Raw genomic sequence first — 19,952 nt, 5'->3', positions numbered from 1 at the left:
AGGAGGGGGTACCACTCTTCCTAACTCTGCTGAAGTAGACAACCACGTCAACAGCTAAGCAGGGCAGACGAAAAAATAAGACAAGAGACAATCAAGACAAGAGACAATCGGTGAAGAATGGAACTTAAACTGAGCTGACAGATTTAATATCACACCATAGACTGGAATGCTGTATGTGATAGGGATTTTTAGGCCTATTCTTGTAGGCATATAGGATAACTCAAGTAAATTTTTTCCCCATGAAGACCCATTAAAATATTTATTGACTGGGGTGTTGGAACGTGAACTGGCTTTAATAGCTAATTTCATCACTCAGGTGTTGGAATAATATTGCCTACGGACAAAACGAGAAATTCTGGCAAATAGGACTTTTTTTTCGCTGTTTCCACGGCCGCATAAACTTTTAATGTAAATTTCTTCCCCACTACTTTTGGGAGTGTCACTTATTTTGGACAGTTTTTAGGCTACCATTTGGAATGTTATATCGGCTGAAGATGTTGAGGTTATTGTTCGGTGCACTGGCAAGTATATTGTTGGTCCAAGGAGCAACGACGGACGGAGAAGTGAGACCAGAGGTAAGCTATTCCTTAATTGTCATATTTGCCTGAAGCTCTCATGCACAATTTCTGCTCTTACGTAGCCTATTTAAAAGAATTCCAAGGCTATATGAACAACTTGATTTTTGAAAGTTCTTAAGTCAATTTAGAGACATGTTTAGGCTTCATCCACAAACATATTTCAAGGATTTGCTTCTGATTTCTTTGACTTGCGTGTACTATTTGTCTTGATGACAAACGGAGACAAAATAATATAGCCTGTAGTGAGAGATGTGAGATATGCAGACAGTCCTCATTTTCCCTTGCATTAGTTAGGCCTACCTAAATGACACAAGGAGTTAATAATGTCCTGTCTTGAGTCATAGTGACCTTGCCATTGATGTAGGTGAGCCAGACAGATGTGGTCAGCTTAAGTCTAAGGAGTGTGTGTGTGTGTGTGCGTGTGTGTGTGTGTGTGTGTGTGTGTGTGTGGGGGGGGGTAAGAATATGAAATTGCACAAATAATTACATAGCATGTGTAGACTGTAATAATCCTTTATGGCCTCTACCTTTGACCATGGCATATACAGTAAAGTACATATAAATCTGTCTGCTTATGGCAGTAATTTCCCCATCCATGCTAAATCCCCGACTAGTGATCAGCATTTGAGTCACTGTCTTAACACTAGTATGTTGCAATGGAAACAAATAAAGCAGTTATTTAGGAAATTCCTTTTTAGGTAGTAGGCCTATTGCAACATAGGCATACATATACAAAGTTCACAGACAGGGGAATAATGATGACTTCTTTATATCCCTGGTTGGTAGAATGACATCTGTGTTCAAATCAAATGATACTAGGCCTTAAAAGTGGAACAGTCTTGAGGAAAAGAGCTCGGGCTATTAGTGTCCATTCACCTGGGAGATGTGCAGCCAAAATGACTGAATATCTGTCAAAAGTTGTGTGTTTGTGTGGTAGAATGAGAGTGAAAGAAAAACAGTTTATCTAAGTGCAGAGTTGCAATGAGAGGCTGTGTGTGTGTGTGTGTGTTTGTGTGTTTGTGTGTGTGTGTGTGTGTGTGTGTGTGTGTGTGTGCGTGCGTGCGTGTGGGCACGCGCTTGTGTGTGTGTGTGTGTGTGTGTGTGTGTGTGTGTGTGTGTGTGTGTGTGTGTGTGTGTGTGTGTGTGTGTGTGTGTGTGTGTGTAAAAGACAGAGGTCCAGCCAATGATGACTGAAATTGTGTTTCTGTTTTTTCCCCCTCCGTTGGCACAGATCATAGGGGAACAACTGAGTCAGTCAGTCCGTTTCTCAGTTTGTGTTCATTTTACCCCTTAATATGTCCCTACATTGCCCAGGGTCTCACCCAGGGACATCGAAAGGAGACACCTGGGCTATTGGTTTGGCCCTTGTCAGAAACCACACTAAAAATGTACAGCTTTTACAACATGCCAATCATCAGTTCAAAGACAACTTCAGCTTTGCCAATTTGCCAGATGAATACATTAGCTTTGAACTAGTTAGCTTGCTACTTTTGGATAAAAATGGTGAGCCCTTTTATTGAGTTTCATTGTCAATGGTTTCACCATTACTTTTTTGGTGGAAATATTTGTTCTTAAAGCTTTATAGCAGATGTTTAAAGTGAAATGGCCTAAATGGTATGTTGGTGGCAACAAAACTTTCCGAAGGACATTGACAGTTACCATGTCATTTAGAATTATGCATATCAAAAAACAGCAAAACTTAAAAACACCTAAACCACAAAAAAACCTATGGGTGGGTGGGCTAATGTGTGTATGTTTGTGTCTGTCTGTCTGTCTGCGCCTCTCTCTCTCTTTCTCTCTCTCTCCCTCCCAGTGTGTGTATGTGTGTGACAGAGAGAGAGAGTGAAAGAGGCCAACAAAATATTGGCCAGGAGAAACATTTTCAACACAACACCTTGCCAATGAGTCTTGCCAGACAGTTGAATGTGATTCTCTGCACCTCTGATGTACTTGTTCAAGCATGTTTCTACTTTGAAGATCACATTCAATAATCGCATGGAAGGCTGAATGTTTTAAGTTAAGTCATCACCTTTGTCCTGTTGGTGTTATGATTAATAGTGCAGGATTTGTTTTGCAGCAGTTTTTCAGGTTCTGATTTCCTCTCAATGATATATATCTTTACTTTTGAAATCTCTATAAATATATGGCATGCATGGACATTATCATTTCAGAATGCATGGCACACCAAGCCATCAATATTTGTTTATGTTCACTCACAGTACAGTACACTACCCACTATTTTGTTTATTTGACTGTATCATATGCAACCGTGAGCTGGTTGAGGTGTCACCTATCCACGTTACTTGACAGTTGTTGCTCCTTGATCAAATTAGATCAAATCAATGTTAAGGGAAATTCCTAGTCTATTTGTGGATGATAACGAGTGTAAATTTTCGTTTAGGACCAAAAAACAACATATATTGATGAAGTTTTAAGTAATATACATTTACAACTGAATACAGCATTTCGGGGCAACTTCGCTATGTCAAAATGAATAGCTTTTTTTAAACCATGAACTAGGCTTAAAATAATCAGTATAGGTCTATGCTATGGAGAGTCTCTGCAGACAAACTGAAGTATTTTTTTACCTTTGTTAGTGTAAAGAAAGGGTATGAAAATGATTGTTTGTGCAGTCAGTGCACTATCTTGTTCTTCTTCCAGTGGCAGCCATCTTGTCTGGTGAAAGTCTATTCAAGTAATTTTGGTCCCAAACAAAAATGTGGCCTACACTCGTTATCATCCAAAAATAGACCCTAGGTTGTTGTTACACCGGAGTTTCCCTAATTTATAGATGGTATTGATATTTGCATGGGATTTTCATAAGGTTCTACACAGATTTGTTCAGAATGTTGACAAGAAATCAACGATAAATCATAACCAATGACCCAACCTACATAATTACCACAACTCATTACAGAGACACGTGAAACCTCTCACAAAGACTATACTGCAACATTCTATTGACAGGGCTGTCAAGCAGACTTCAACAGCACACCTGTATACATTTAAAACCATTATTATTAGATTAGGGATTAACACAATCTATCTTAACACAAGCATGGTGAAATCTGAACTAATGTTAGCTACGTTTTAATGTCTCTTGAAGGCAGACCTTGGAAGATTATTGAAAGTTAATCTAGCTACTGACTCATTTACCCTATCAGGGAATTGCAAAGGGGGGTGGGTGAGTGAAGAAAACACTGCTATTTGTTTTTAATGTATTCTAGATCACATTTTCCTCAATTTACCTCCACACTCTTGCCATGTAAATGCTAAAGTCATGTCTGATTCTTCAGGGCAAATGGTGATATAGCATCGGAAAGCTTTTCAAAAGAAATACGATTTAAAACACCAAAAAGCAAAGATTCTTTCTATGACACAAAAACACAACTCTTCACTCTTAACTATGGCATGAGGTTTTAGTTATTGGATAGTTAGTCACCTTCTCCTCTAATACTAACACACACAAAAAAACACTCACAAAAATGTATAACTTCAATTGGATCCAGTTGGATAATTTGAAAATAGAAAAATCATGTCAAAAAGTATGTATCTTTTGTATTACAAAAATGACTACAAACGACCCTGCATTAAGCCTTGATCATTTCCAACGTCCACAGCCCTATTAGCACACTACCACCCAAAAACGTTCCTCTGTAGACATGACTGTTTTGTCCAGGACTGTAGATTTGACCAGTCTGTGAGTGTTAACCATGCTTCTGCTGAATCACGGCCTCACATACACGGCTGGCCTTACTCTCCGTAAGCCCAGCCATAAAGCACACCTTTGATGGCGGCTGCAGGGAGTTCCTGAGCAGACGGGGGTTCTGGGAGTTGATGTTGGCAGCCTGAGGAGATATCTGACAACGCAGAGTGACAGAGCAAAGAGTGGTTTTAGAGGGTTGCCAGAGCCCCCGTGCTGGAGCTACGAATTAGGCTGGCAGAGAGAGAGAGAGAGAGAGAGAGAGAGAGAGAGAGAGAGAGGAATGACACAAAAGGAAGAGGTTTGGTTGCCACTCCAGTTTAGGGTCTGACTCCTACTGACAAAAATGGGGTCACAAAACCAGAGGAATTTTCTGATGATTTCTTGTGTCATTATATGTGTGTGTGTGTGTGTGTGTCTGTGTGTTTGAGAGATTTAGGGAGACCATGAGTCAGAAAAAAAAAGAGCTGACCCTAAATCTACAGTGGTTGCGTATAACTGAGCCTTGTTGTTCGACCTTAGCCCACCTCCACCCTCTCCCCAGACCTGTTTGCTTTGGCCATGTCTGTGCACAGTAAAGCACTGAAGGTGTTCAATTGTGCCCTACCCCTTCACTTCCTCACCCCTGCACTCACATCAACCAATCGTCTCCTTCCCCCAACATCATACATTATTCACCCATAATATTAATATCTTAACCCGCCTTCTACTGAGCTATGATTAACCATTATATTCACACTCAAGAGAAAACAAACGTTTTACACTCTCTTAGACTGAGTGGGTGAGTGCAGCACAGAATGGTGGAGATCCCTGTGAGGAGGAGATGGGTTTGAGCAGTGAGAGGACTGTAAAACTGTCATACTTGTGGTATTACAGAGAAATTCCATTTAATTTTGCTGTTAGCATTTGCGGTGAACCAAGAGGCACTGTCTGCAAAAGGAAAGGCACAGCACAGCATAGCACGGCATGGCACGGCACACACACACACACACACACACACACACACACACACACACACACACACACACACACACACACACACACACACACATTCAACCGGCACTCTCATACAAATACATCAGAGGTTTGTCTCAAATTGAGGCCATATATAAAAGTACAATGATTACACTGGAATTCTTGGTGCGGTCACAGAGAGTGTCACAATTGTCAAGTGTCCCAATTTTAAATGTCTCAAAAATACATTTAAAATACATTTCTCAACTAAATTCAAGTCATTAATTAATAGGAGCGATTGACTTGCGTGGTCCGCTTATTTTAATGACTGGCAAAGACCAATATTTTCAAGACAGCAATACAAATGACTGCCATACTTCACGTAACCACACAAACTGTCTAAAGCCTGTCTCACAAGGTGATAACGCCTGTATCTTCTCAGTCTCATCTAAAATCATCTGGAGCTCTGAAGCCTCCAACAGCTACATGTGACCATTAGTCATGTAATCCTGCTGCCAGTGACTGAGTCATGGCAATTTTGTGCCTCTTGAGGCGTTATTAAAAAACTCCACACAATAGCTGTTGAGATGTTTGCTGAAGCCTTGCATAGGTCTTAAGTCTCTCTAAAAGGCATTAAAGACTCAGGATAGGACGATCGGAAAATGTTATTAACTTCATACAAAAATACTATGCGATTCTGACCATGAAAAACAATGCTGAGCCATCAAATCACTTTTTGATCAGCGACAGATTTAATGCAAAAAGAAAAAACTTTTCTTAAGTTACTGCCTGGTGTTACCTCGTGGCTGCCTTTTTATTATCTTGGTGTATTAAACTAGTTCATGTTCATGTGAAAATGAAATGTGCTTGCTCTTCCTTCCTTTCTGACCTTTTCGGCCTGCCTTTCCTTTTAGTTTGTAACACCTCTCTGCAATATGAGTCTCAGACAAAAACCTCTCCAGAAACAGCTCACTGTTGTCGCTGGACTGAAGTCGACATTTTCTCTGTGGAAAGGTTTAAAACAAGTTTTCCTTTGTTGTTATGGTTCAGAAGAGTACACAGTGCATGGCATAGTCTTAATAGTGCCATAAACAGTCTTCTAGGACTCAGAGAATGGAACTACGTGGCACTGTAGTTGACTCTTAGTTCTTCCCCCCAACTTTATATACGGCACAAAAATGCCCACACCACAAGTCATCTGCCATGCCAAGTTCTTTGTAGGGTACGATGACATTCTTTTTTATTTAATTTGCCTGTTTTCCCCCTTAATATATTTAGGTCGCAATTCTAACAGTAGACATAAGTATAACAAAGGGGTCCTTTATGCGTGCACCTGACAGATGGATAATATGTGATGGTTAATATCTAGAGTAGGAGGTAATAGATCTGGTCTATGTAGTTGCTTTGTGGGACTAGCAAATATACAAGCAAATATATGTTTATTTTGGTACAGAACAGCAATTACAGCAATATCAATGTTATTCTGTTGGCAATATACATTTTTAAAGGGAATGCAGAGGCTATAATCTGAAAAAATGTATGGCTGGAAATAATAACCTACTCTTACTGCATTATAGACAAATAGAAATCATTAGATAAACATAGGTGGTTCCCAGTGAGAGCTCTATATGACCAAAAGAAAGAGTGAGAAGATGTAAAACACAGAATGCTGATAAACTAATATTGCTTTCAGTTCTATGACTTCTGTCTCACATTTCAGTCTCTTCTCTTGACATATACACCGATACGTAATGGCATATAAATAAGGCTTAAGTTAATGACACTAAATCAGCAGTTAGACGTTGTTATCGGAAAACATCAGGTCAGGTCAGATACAAAGGAAACCAGATGAATCAGCCTCAGGTATGCCCCTTTAGACCTGGTACAGGCTTGCAGAACCTGAGCATGCAAAGCATCACACACACACACACACACACACACACACACACACACACACACACACACACACACACACACACACACACACACACACACACACACACACATAATTTCATATGATTAATGGCTGATGAGTGGTGTTCTGCCTGTAGCTCCCATTTGGTGGTGAGTCCTTTAGACACTGTGTCAGCACTGGGCGGTAATCCCAATGGAATGTGCTCCATCTCATACATACATGGGTGCTACTTGTGGATTAGCTTTGTGTTCCGTGTGGGTATGATGGCTCGCTCTGTGACAGCACCGCTAAAAAATCAGGATATCTGGTTTGGGTCATATTACATGGAATTTGTACAAGGCGCAAGGTTGCATTTTGTCATGTAGAGGATGTAGAATTAGAAGTCATGGAATTTGAAATGCAGGCATTCAGAACAATATGAAAGAAGTGACACTCTGACACTGAATATGATGCATACAACAGATCAAAATCATAAAGATATATGCATTTTACACATATGCCATACAATATGAAGTTATGAAAATATTAATATAAAATATAAAATATAAATATTAAATAAAACCTAAGTCAAACTATTGCCATTATTGACGATGTACATTAGACATGAATGAGATATATGAGTTATATTGGTATAGATATTCCACTATACTACACTACACTATTCTATACTATACTATACTCCATCTCCAAAAGTGGAAATACTTGATTGAGTAAGGTTTTTTGAGTACACCAGCAGATGATAGAGAACCCTTTTCTTACAAGTTTCCCAGCAATGAAACAGACTTCCTGATATTTTCCGACTTTTTGTCTTTCTCAGGCGTGGCTGCAGCAGTATGGCTACCTGCCGCCAGGCGATGTTCGGGCTCAGGCCATCCGCTCCCCTCAGTCCATCCGCAGTGCCATCTCCGCCATGCAGAAGTTCTACGGGCTCACCATCACGGGATCTATCGACCCCGCCACCATGACGTAAGTGCTAAACCTTCAGGCTATATTGGAGAGAGCCAACACAAACCACTCATGATCCGATCCTGCAGACTTGACCGTGACATTCTCATGGTATATCGCACCGTCTGCCTATTGTTTTATAAAATGTGCTGAGGGTGTCATTCCCGCTGTGTTTTCTGCAGGGCAATGAAGCGGCCTCGCTGCGGTGTGCCTGATAAGTTTGGATCCGAGCTGAAGAGCAACCTCAGGAGAAAACGCTACGTTATACAGGGCCTCAAGTGGGAAAAGAGAGAGATCACTTACAGGTGAGGGCCCTGTCCTCTTATAGAATCAAAGCCTAACATGCAAAATGGCAAAGAAGGTTGGGACCAAACATATGGTTCCAGTAAGCTGAGTTTAATTATTACTTTTTGTCTGAAATAAAGTATAATGTGAATATGCAGTTGATTACGATTAAAATCCACAGCTATGCAGAATGTTGCACATGTTATAAAATACGTAGACTCAATGTAATAAACTAGACAAATTATAGTGTAAATATAATAAAATGAATCCATCTCCCTGTCTTCATTTCAGCATACAGAACCACACTCCAAAAGTAGGAGAGCGTGAGACTTACGAGGCCATCAGGAAGGCCTTTAGGGTGTGGGAAAACGTGATTCCGCTCCGGTTCCGCGAGATCCCCTACAACCACATCAAGGGCAAAGTTGACAAGTTTGCAGATATCATGCTCTTCTTCGCTGAGGGCTTCCATGGTGACAGTACACCTTTTGATGGTGAAGGGGGATTCTTGGCCCATGCTTATTTCCCTGGACCAGGCATTGGGGGCGACACTCACTTTGACAGTGCAGAGCCATGGACGACAGGCAATGTGGACCAAGGGGGTAAGCAATACATGGCTAACTCATGGTGGGCCAGAATGTGCTCAGAGACTACACAATTGAATCTTTACACGGTTGTACATTTAAAAAATGTAGAATGCTCTAAATATCTCTCTCTCTCATGGTCTCTCTCTCTCTGTCATGGTCTCTTTCTCTCTATCTCTCTCTCTCATGGTCTCTCTCTCCCCGTCTGTCCCAGGTAATGATATATTCCTGGTGGCTGTGCATGAGCTTGGCCATGCTCTGGGTCTTGAGCACTCTAATAATCCCTCGGCCATCATGGCACCTTTCTACCAGTGGATGGACACAGAGAACTTTGAACTGCCAGACGATGACCGCCTAGGAATCCAGCAGATCTATGGTGAGTAATGTTTTTATTTCAATTTCCTTTCTTTGTTTATCTGTTTGTTCTGTGTGTAATGTGTAGTCATAGCTGTTTGTTCTTACCAGTTTGCATAGTCCCTTGTACTCTTCTTATTTTTAAATTGTTTTATTGTTCTGTTTGCCTTTGTAAGACCTGGCTAGGGAGAGACAATAAATAAAGATAACTGTAACTACAACGATATGCGGGTTCGTTATTGTTATAGGTCATGTGCGGATATTGTCATTCATATTAGCTAGAGCGTTGCCGTTATTGTTAGTTTTGTTGGTGTAAATGGTCTTTTAGTCACCCCTGGGGCAAGGTTCATGCACACTGAGTGCTAAGATTTCAGAAAGGACTGATTTCACCTCTTTTCACAGGAACCAGGACTGGGGCACCGCCCGCTCCTCCGAAGCCCACCCGCAAGCCTGACCGAAGGCCCACTCACGGCCCTGATGTCTGTGAGGGTCACTTTGATACCATCGCTACGCTGAGAGGAGAGATGTTTGTCTTCAAGGTGAGACTTTATGCGAAGAGACCAAGTTGACTCCGGTCCAGACAGTAGTTCACCCTGCAGTGGGGATAGCAGACAGATAAGGTCCGGGCCTGCTGCAGAGCTAGGCTGGATCTTTGCCAGATGTGGGCCTCATCTCCTTGGCATGCATTCATTCATCCTTATCTGGAGAATTGAAGTGAGAGATTGGCTCAGTAGAAGCTTTACCTCGAAATGTTGATCGCAAGCCAAACATAAGCCAGACATAAGTCAAACATAAGTCAGACATAAGCCAGACGTAAACCAGACGTAAGCCAGAGTGAAATGTCAACGTACACGGCCTCACTGCTTGCACGTGACACAACAATGTGCTTATCCATGTGCTGTCTATGTGTGCATTTTACATGTACATTTATTCATTTAGCAGATGCTTTTATCCAAAGTGACTAACAATAGCCCTTGTCAATTATATTACGGGCTATTGTCCCTCGGGGTTAAGTGCCTTGCTCAAGGGCACAAGGATGGAAGCCGGGAATTGGGAATATGTATGCTTCACATACGCTCTAAAATAGAAGTGAAGCGTTAAAATATACTTTCCTCTACTTGCAATGGGCGTAATACGTGCGTAAAGTGCTGCCGGTGTTAATTTATACGCCGATTCGAATCGAATTCTATCGCTAACAATAGACTGGTAGACTAATAACAATAGAATCAAATGGGCGACTGAAAGCGCTTCAAAAAGGTTTTGACTTTGGTGTCAATTCCCTGTAACGGTGTCTGTTCTCTCCATGATGCAGGACAAATGGCTGTGGCGTGTGCGTGGCAACAAAGTTGTGCAAGGATACCCCCGGCTCATTGAAAACATCTTCAAGGGCTTGCCAGACACCATTAATGCTGCCTATGAACGCTCCGATGGGAAATTTGTTTTCTTCAAGGGTGGGTCCCTCAATGAGAGCTCATCTCACCAACATCTGTTTTTAGTGATTCAGACATAGCCTAGCTCTTCGTCTTTAACCCTTAAAGGTGTAGGTTTTTGAACATTCTAACATAAGATTCCGTTCTGCAACAATTGAAGGTTCTAAAATTCTATGTTGAATTCCAGATATTCTTTAGAACGTTCATTTCCCAACATTCCACCTCTCATTTGTTTTCTATTTCTTTTGCCACCGCACATATAGATCAAAGGTATTGGGTGTTTAATGAGTACACCATGGAGAAAGGCTACCCTAAGAGTCTGAAGGAACTGGGCACTGGGCTTCCCAAAGACAAGCTGGACGCTGCGATCTTCTACACTCCTACTGGCATGACATATTTCTTCAGGGGAGACAAGTGAGTGGCAAACACACACAAGCACAGACGAGAAGCCGCAGTGAGAAACCGCAGTTTCAAAATTAGATAAGTGTGTCGCTTAGTCAGATCCTCACATGACGCTGAATTGTTCTTCCTCTTTCTATTTTGTCCCTTAGCATCCTTTTGCGCACGCCCCACTTACTTGTTTTCTTTTATGTTCGTCTCTCAGGTATTACCGCTTTAATGAAATCGCACAGTCAGTGGACGCAGACTACCCCAAACCCATCAGTGTGTGGAAAGGAGTTCCCAACAACCCCAGAGGTGCCATGATGAGTGAGGATGGAGGTACATGCTTCTCTTCACAACTTGACTGTGTGTGTGTGTGTGTGTGTGTGTGTGTGTGTGTGTGTGTGTGTGTGTGTGTGCGTGTGTGTGTTTGTGTGTTTGTGTGTGTGTGTGTGTGTGTGTGTGTGTGTGTGTGTCTGTGTCTGTGTCTGTGTGCGTGTGCGTGTGCGTGTGCGTGTGCGTGTGCGTGCATGTGTGTGTGTGTGTTGGTGTTAAATATGGACATATATAGAGAAAAGGAGATTCAGGCAGATGGACGAATGAGTGCCATGATGAATAATGTTCTCCACATTGTTTTCCATGGTGCCATCATATCTAATCATGCTTTCTATCCCCCCCCCCCCCAGCATTCACTTACTTCTACAAGGCCAATAAATTCTGGAAGTTCAACAACCAGCACCTGAAGGTGGAGTCCGGCTACCCCAAATCCGTGCTGAGCAGCTGGATGGGCTGCGACAGCGAGGAGCCCAAGAAGAACGGCCAGGACGAGGAGGTCATCATCATCGAGATGGACGAGTCCCAGGGGGGCGGGGCTGGTGCTGCGGTCGTGGTGATCCCGCTCTTCTTGTTGGCGTGCGTGCTTTGCACCCTGGGAGCTCTGCTCTTCTTCCGCAGATACGGCACCCCTCGCCGCTTGCTTTATTGTCACAGGTCCCTACTGGACAAGGTGTAAAGAGGGAAGGTACGACACAGACCAGCGAGAGGTTAGATACACAGGAAAGACAAATGAGTTGGGTGATAATGGATGAGTGAGGGGTAGTTTAAAGAAGAATGGAAGGATATGGTACTGGGGAAAGTAGCAAGAAAAGGGGGATGGTGTTGACGACTTGAATAGGGTTTGTAGAGGCTAAGGAAGGGGGTCAAAGACAAGAAGAGGTTTTCTGATTCAAAGAAAGATGTCTGTTGTATGTTTATATATTTACATTGTACAGTTATGTCTCCTGGCTCTTTGAACAAAACCCACACAAGAGAGAAAATGCAAAGACTGGATACCCAGGTATTCAGTGAGATATCTCTTATCAGGTTCTCATCTAGTGACTGCCTGCCGTTGTTCCTTTCTGGACATCTCTATTTCAAACTTGACTCCAGCTGTATTGCTGTATAGTTAGCATTCTTTTATTCTCCTTTTGTACTTTTGTATCTTTTCATAAGACAACTTCAGAAAGTGTCCCCCATTTTGCTTCTCGTAAAAATTACCCCTGAAGCCATTAGCCATTTGCTAATCAAGAGCATGGTGAGGAGGAGAAGGAGGAGGCGCTCGCTCCATATCTTCATCCCTCAGTGCACTTTCCCCTCAGATGCTGTACAGGACACCCTGTGTGTGTCTCAACATGAATGTTTTGAAGGAGACCAATTTTTGAAACACATTTGGTACGGATTTTTGTTGTCACATACATATAATGGTAACAGGTTAGCATTATGAATGAGAACTTTTATGGCTATCATTGAATGATAGCAAGCTAATGTTAAGCACGTTTTTCAGAATATCCGCTAATTGACTGAATGTGTGAGAAAAATGTGTATGCACTGTTAAAGGTGCATTGCGAGGACTGCCTTAGAGGGACTTTGGGGGAGATTCTTCTGCCAGACCCCTTTATACTCTACTACATGTCTAAACTCGAAGAAGAAGAATTTCCCCAACTCCAAGCAAACTCCAAGCACTTACTTTAAAAGAAATCAGAACTGAGAGGAGCATAAAATAGAATATAAAAAATAAATGAATTTGGATTAGATAAATTCTATTCCTCTTTATGACTTAAATGGCTAAACAAATGGGTATGTAACACTATCATTAACCATTATTTAATATCCAGTATGATGTAATTGTTAGACCTAGTCTGAAATCAAAGCATGCGTCAGGCTAGGATGGTATTCCATCAGACCCCTGCTCTCTCTGCTTCTTTGAGGCGACCTCGTGGCAGCCATTTTGTACAGCGAGGAGGATGGTTGTGTGGAGAGAATTAATCAGTTCCTGATTGAACCCAGTTTAATGGATTCCTCTCAGAGTAGAGCATTTTCGATTGGTACAATTTGAAGTACATTGTGTGTTTTGCTATTATTGTTATTATTGTTTTGTACTACTATTGCTATTGTTGTGGCTAGTATGAGTATTGTTTTTTTTTTTTTTTAATTGTTCTCCACTTTGTACTCTTAAATTTATTTCTATCAGTGTCATTGCAAGTCCTGCTGGACAGAGGCATTCCATGGCAGTTTTCAAAACTGCTCTCAAACTTTTATCATGTTGCTCCATTGGGCGATGTATGAGCAAGTGAGAGCAAAGAGGGTTTCTTTATGTGAAGCCTGCTTGTGTTCCTGGTAGTAATCATGTGATGACAACAATTTACATCTTTAAAGCCTGATGTATTTTCTAGAAAGATTAAAATGCGAAGGAAGCAGCTTATAGCAATGTTAATGGTAATAATATTTATAACGATTCTAATGGAAGGGACCAAGTTGTTGCTTGCTACAATCTTTTTGTATTTTATGAATGCAAAAAAATAAAGTTATTTTCTAAACGTAATTTCATCTTCTCCCCCCCATTGTCCCCCCAAATTTTTTAGCATCTGAGAAATTATTTTTGTGGTGTCAGACACATCCATGAATTCCCACTCTCTCAAAAGGGTTGTTTTTTCCTTCTCTCTGTCTTGACCCCATTACTGTCTCTCTCTCCCACTCTCTCTTGCTATGGTGAGGTGTCATGGTTTTTCTCAGAAATGGGGGTGGTTGGGTGGATTGTGGGTGGTTACTGTGGACTGTGGACACGAGGTCTGTTGAATGACTGCTTTCAGAGAACAGTTTTCCTCCTGGTGGATTCTGCCGACAACATCTGGAATATGCAAAATTCTAAAAATCTGCGCTTCTTGACTAAGTGTCTTTACATCTTTTTTTTCTGTAAATGAAGAAGAGAAAGACTACTTAGTTTCCATCTAGTTGCTGTAGTCTTCTTTCCTGTCCCATGCATTTCAACCACATTGCAAAAACGGCTCCCTTTTTTACGAGGCTTTTTAACTAAAACCACTCCAGTCACCGCAAACATCCTTGGTCTGTTTTCCTTCTCTTCTTTTTCCCCCTCCCACTCCTTCCATCCTCTCTCTCCCTCTCCCTTCCTCCCTCTCTCTCTCTGTCTCTCGCTCTCTCTTTTTCTCTCTCTCTCTCAATATCTCTCTTTCTCTCTCTCTATCTAGATTTGAATCTGAATTTGACTCTGAATTTAAGTTGAATCTTGTTTGCCTGAATATATATCACTTACAAACTTGTCCAAACTTGTCTTCCTTATCCTTTCTCAGTGTTTGCACATACCTTGGATGCCCATTTTGTAATTGCCAACTCTTCACTGGCAATTCACTTTAATAGTGGAAAATGTACCCAATAAATGATGATGTCTGTGAGCAAAAATTCCACTTTCTGAAAACCCAACTCATGAGGGCAAAACCCGAACTCAGAAATCATTGAGCACTGGTTTATGTTTTTGGTTTGACTGGACTTTCACTTCACAGTAGGTCACATACAGCAGACTTGGATGGAACTGAAATGGAAAAGATTTCCTCATTCCACAGGTGAAATCCTTTGTAAATCTTATCCATTCTGTTTGGAGCCATAACAATACAAAACCCATTCAGCTGAGTGTTGCACGGGGACGGCACTGGGAGCCCAAGTGTGCTAGTGTGGGAGACATCCGACAGCCATCTGTATGTGTGTGTGTGTGTGTGTGTGTGTGTGTGTGTGTGTGTTTGGTTCAGGCCCGCCAAGGCCAGTGGAAAGCATTCCTACAGCTGCAGAACAGGAAATGGCCCGGGCAGCTGTATGAAACTGAGCTTGCATGTGTTTGAGTAGCCCATATGATAGTGTGCACAGCTCCTACTTCACCCTCACACACATTTATTCTTCTTAAAGACACACATCTACACATCCATCCCTCTCAGACAATCAAATCTACACACACACACACACACACACACACACACACACACACACACAATTTTCCTTACACATTCATCCCACCACTTTCAAAGAAGAGCTTCTATACACCATCTTAAACAGATAATTTGTTCTTGTTCTCTCTGCAAACAAGCCGGTTCAGAAAAGTTAACTGATGTGATTTAGTGGGACAAGAGCAGATGAGATGTCACACAGGAAATGTTGCCTGTGTGTCTTTGTCTTGAACTTCACTCTTACTTTCCTCTTCCCTGGCTTGCTTTCATATTTCTCCCTGCCTCTGTAAAACAATTCTCAACTAGCCCCATCCAAAGGCTCGAGTTCAACTGGCCTACATCTCGTGTGACCCTCTGTGTTTTCATACACTCACACTCACACTCTCACACACACACACACTCACACCTCCCTCACACACCTTGTTGAGGTCAGGAAGTGCGGACATTGAGAGTTGCTGATTCAGAGTCTCCAACCCCAACCCTTACCTAAACACTGACTAACTGCCCCAAATGCAGTTCTGCCCATCTGGTCGCCATCCGCTCTCAGAGACCCACACACACCAGACTTAAAGGCAGCCTAAATATTTCAATGCTCAGAGTGAAGCAGGCTGACCACATGAAACAGACAAGGGTCCCCAAATGTCTTTCTTCTTCTCCTCATTCTCTTCTTCTTGTTTTCCCTCCATGTCTTGTGCCTCTCCCTTCCTTGTGTTTTCTTTCTGTCACTGTTATGCTTACAGACATACTTTGCTCGACCGACTAACCCCCCCCCCCCAAACCCCCCCTCCCTCCCCTTCTGCTTTCTGAGCAGTAAGCAACATCTGGTTCTTATTCACAAAAACCAAAACAACAGGAGAAGGGAGAGAGCAGTGGGGTGAAATGCTCTGAGGAGTGCGAGGCAGGAACCGGGAGATACGGAACAAGAAAGGAACCCTCGAGTAAGACAGATAAAGGAACAGAAGGGAACTATTAGAAAGCAGCCAGCGCGAGACCTAAAAAAATGTAATGGAACATTTTTGGTGCCCATCCACTGACACTGGTAATGGGCAGTTTCAGCGATACAAAAAAGGGAAAGAATAGGAAAGTCTAGCCATTCCTTCACCAGCAAAGGGAAAACACAGTCACATTTGATTCCTTTGTGGTCCAGGTGGAATGATTTATTTGTTCTTTGATGCTACATGTGTCAGGAATAGACCCAGTGACTTCATGACATCAAGCTGTGGGCAGCGCAGAAAGCAAATGCTCCATGAGTCCAGTATTATAGCGGTTCAAAAAAAAAAAAAAACCCATTTGAAGAAAAAGAAAAACTGCAATTCAGCACCTGGAGTGGTAATTATAGGGGAGCACTGCTGAAATCAGCAGGAAGACCTTAGAAGGCAGCAGCGCCTGGGTCTGTGTTTGTCTGGGTGTGAGGGGGATGGGGAGAAAGAGAGACAGAGAGAGAGAGAGAGAGAGAGAGAGAGAGGGAGGAAAACCAAAAACTAAAACAACCGGGACAAGGAGACAGTCTCTTTGGAAACTATAGGTTACTGAAAAATGGCTGCCGATGATTTTGTCACACATATATTGTAGTCATTCAGTTAATCAGTGTCACTATTTACTGTCTTCAAGATGTCTACAAGTAACTTTGATAAAACATTCTCAAGAATAAATCCTCACTCATCATCCTAAAACTCAGAGACATAGAGGAGAAGTTTGGTCTGAAAGTCCCCCCACAGTACGACTTCTGCTAAATTACTTAAGAGAAAAGTTTGTCACCATGGCAATATCTTCTTAATCATTTTTCCAAACTGTTAAACTCCGTTCCCAGAAGCATTTTCCCTTTTACATGCTTGAGCTAGAAATCACCAGAGAGGAGTGACAAAAAAGAATGGAAATAAACTGAATATCCTTTACATATGTACATACAGACATACAGTAGGCTATGCACATACATACAAACATACATACATACATACATATAAACAAACATACCCAGCACTGACATACAGACATAACGAACATTTTGGATTGGTCCACTTTACTAGTGCTCTGCCTCCTCACTCTCTGCTGGAGAGTGAGGAAGCACTAAAATGGCGACAGTCTTGCTGGTGAATTCTTTAAAGCGCAGGTTGAGTTTTTGAAATATTGGTAAAAGACTTCCCCTGGTGGCAAATGGCCATCAGTGCATCTAAACAGAAATAATGTGAGAAATAAATTCTATAATAAATTAAGTGAATCTGCTAGACATTAAAGTCTATCATATATTAGTATAAAGTCTAGTCTTTACATGTCTTTTTATCCTGCAGTTAGACAGTTATGTCAAATATGTCATCATAAATGATAATATCAACTTTTAGGTCTTTAACACATTCCTTATTCAAATAACCCTTCTTACAGTAACTTATCTAATTTATAAGGATTTTGTAATTAATTTCAGAACGAGTCAGATTTAGAAACAAGTTGTAGACTATAGGTCTGTTTTTGTATGTGCAGACACGGATGCTGTCATCTTTGACTACACTTGTTAAATCAATAACAACAACAAAAGCACATTGCATTGATATAGCACTTTATCAAAGCACCCAAAGCGCTTTACAGTGAAGGGGAAACCTCACTAACCACCACCAATGTGTAGCACCCACCTGGACTCATAACACCAGCTTGAGCAGGTATCTACATAATTCTTCACTTTGAAATGTCTAGAAATTGACTCAGCATCATGTTGGAATTGGGCTTAAACTCAATATGTAGTATATTTGCTCAGCAATGAGAGTAGTGTTAGTGACTTCAGATGTTACCTGTCTTTCAAATAAGCACCAGTGGGCTTCAACATTGAGTGGAGAATGGAGTTTTATTTCTATAATTAATAATTAATCTAGGGGACAAACATCTCAGATGTGGACAATCAAGCAAATCACACTCATGCACCATCCAAAAGCTGATGTCATGTCACTGAAAGGCCAGTGGGAGTGCAGAGTGTTGCAACCAGGGGTTCAGGAATTGGAGGGTAAGATTCAGCCAGTTAGCATCCTAGCTGGCCCCCACCATCTTTAAGAATGGTGTCCAAAATGTGCGGACATCTGGCACCATTTTCACAAAAAAGGCAATTAGGTGCCACAATTCCGATGGCCACAAATGATGTCACCTGTGTGGATTGGCTGATTCCTCCACTCCACAGCTCAACCACCAATCCGAACTGATGTCATATACATAACTGATGTCGTACTCTACTTTCTCTCCTAAGGTGGCACCTAATTGGCTAACTAGATGGTTCTGGAATTGAGCCCTGTGAAATGCCATTTTGAAAAAAATGGCTGCATTGAATTCCAAACTTTTTTTGGCTGAAGTAGCTAGTCTAGCATAGACCATTTAAATCAATGGAGGCAGTACTTTCTCCATCTCTCTAGTTCTCTATAATACCTCCTCCATGGCTACAACATCCCTTTGTCCCCTGATACACCATGCCTCTCTTGATAAACATTGTAGCAAAACGGCCTTTACTAAAATGGAGACTTTGGCGCCACACTGTGGCCACGATGGTGATTGGCGTGTATAATAAATGTGCCCGCCAGCCAGTACAGAAGACTTTTTAGGGAAACTACAGTTAGTGATAGCACAGCAAGTTTCAAATGAGAAGTAACACACCATCCAGCAATTCATACTACTACTACTACTACTACTACTACTACTACTACTACTACTGCTGCTAATAATAATAATAATAATAATAAAACATTTATTTTTAATAGCGCTTTTTAAGACACTCAAAGACGCTTTTTACATAGGCACATAACAAACAGACAAGGTTACATAAACAGAGTAAAAAAAACACACAAAAGTACATGGAAAGCAGAAGCAAAGACTAGACAATGGGCAATGAGAACAGAAAAGCTAAGAAAGTCAACTGTCATAGGAAAAGGCAAGTTTGAAGAGGTACGTTTTGAGGGCCTGTTTGCCAGGAACCAGGAAGACACCAGTCTCATCATGTCCACTAAACCAAATCTAAACCACAATCAATGTAGGCTATTTATCTACTCAAAAATGAATACAGAATGGGTAAATGGAGTATCAAGGACACAAATTACACACTTTTGCTTCTTCTAATCATATCTGTACCGGTACCTTTTTTAAGCAGCTCTAGTGTTCCAAAAGGTGTTCTAAAATTCATGTGAAATCCCCCAAATGCTTGGAATAGTCCTACAGGACGATACATATTATGTTCATTGTTGTATATGTGTAGTTTTGATAATGGTCTTATCAAAGGACTATTCCAAGCATGTGGGTGATTTCACATGAGTGGGCCCAACATTAAACAAGCTGAAACATGTAGGCCTAAACTATGAATTTACAGAGTGAGCTCTCTAAAAAGAGCATATTTATTGAACCAACCAACCAACACACACACACACACACACACACACACACACACACAACAAGACAATCACTCTTCTGCTTTCTATGTAATTTCATACACTCTTTGGACAGATTATGTAGGTCTAGAAACAATAAGTCATAAACTGAATATTGGCAGGTGATACTTGATCAAAAAATGCTGATACGTTTTTACATAAAA

The 19,952-nt window shown here is 41.4% G+C and overlaps 1 protein-coding gene across 1 annotated transcript; it reads left to right on the top strand.

The window, feature by feature from the left end:
* The first annotated feature begins 11 nt into the window (after window positions 1–11).
* mmp14a (matrix metallopeptidase 14a (membrane-inserted)) lies at window positions 12–13,986 on the top strand. Its single transcript, XM_076289057.1, has 10 exons — window positions 12–575; window positions 7,968–8,116; window positions 8,278–8,400; window positions 8,672–8,979; window positions 9,176–9,337; window positions 9,718–9,854; window positions 10,628–10,766; window positions 11,009–11,159; window positions 11,350–11,465; window positions 11,813–13,986. The coding sequence occupies exons 1-10, from the start codon at window positions 477–479 to the stop codon at window positions 12,136–12,138; spliced, it is 1,710 nt and encodes a 569-aa protein (XP_076145172.1). The 5' UTR covers window positions 12–476; the 3' UTR covers window positions 12,139–13,986.
* The last annotated feature ends 5,966 nt before the right edge of the window (window positions 13,987–19,952 follow it).

The sequence above is a fragment of the Alosa pseudoharengus genome, unplaced genomic scaffold (genome assembly GCF_046254945.1).
Source record: "Alosa pseudoharengus isolate Yale_2024_CS ecotype anadromous, Long Island Sound unplaced genomic scaffold, YU_APseudo_1.1 YU_APseudo_1.1_scf_17, whole genome shotgun sequence".
NCBI classification, from domain to species: Eukaryota; Metazoa; Chordata; class Actinopteri; order Clupeiformes; family Clupeidae; genus Alosa; species Alosa pseudoharengus.
This window is presented reverse-complemented; position numbering and strand designations above follow the sequence as displayed.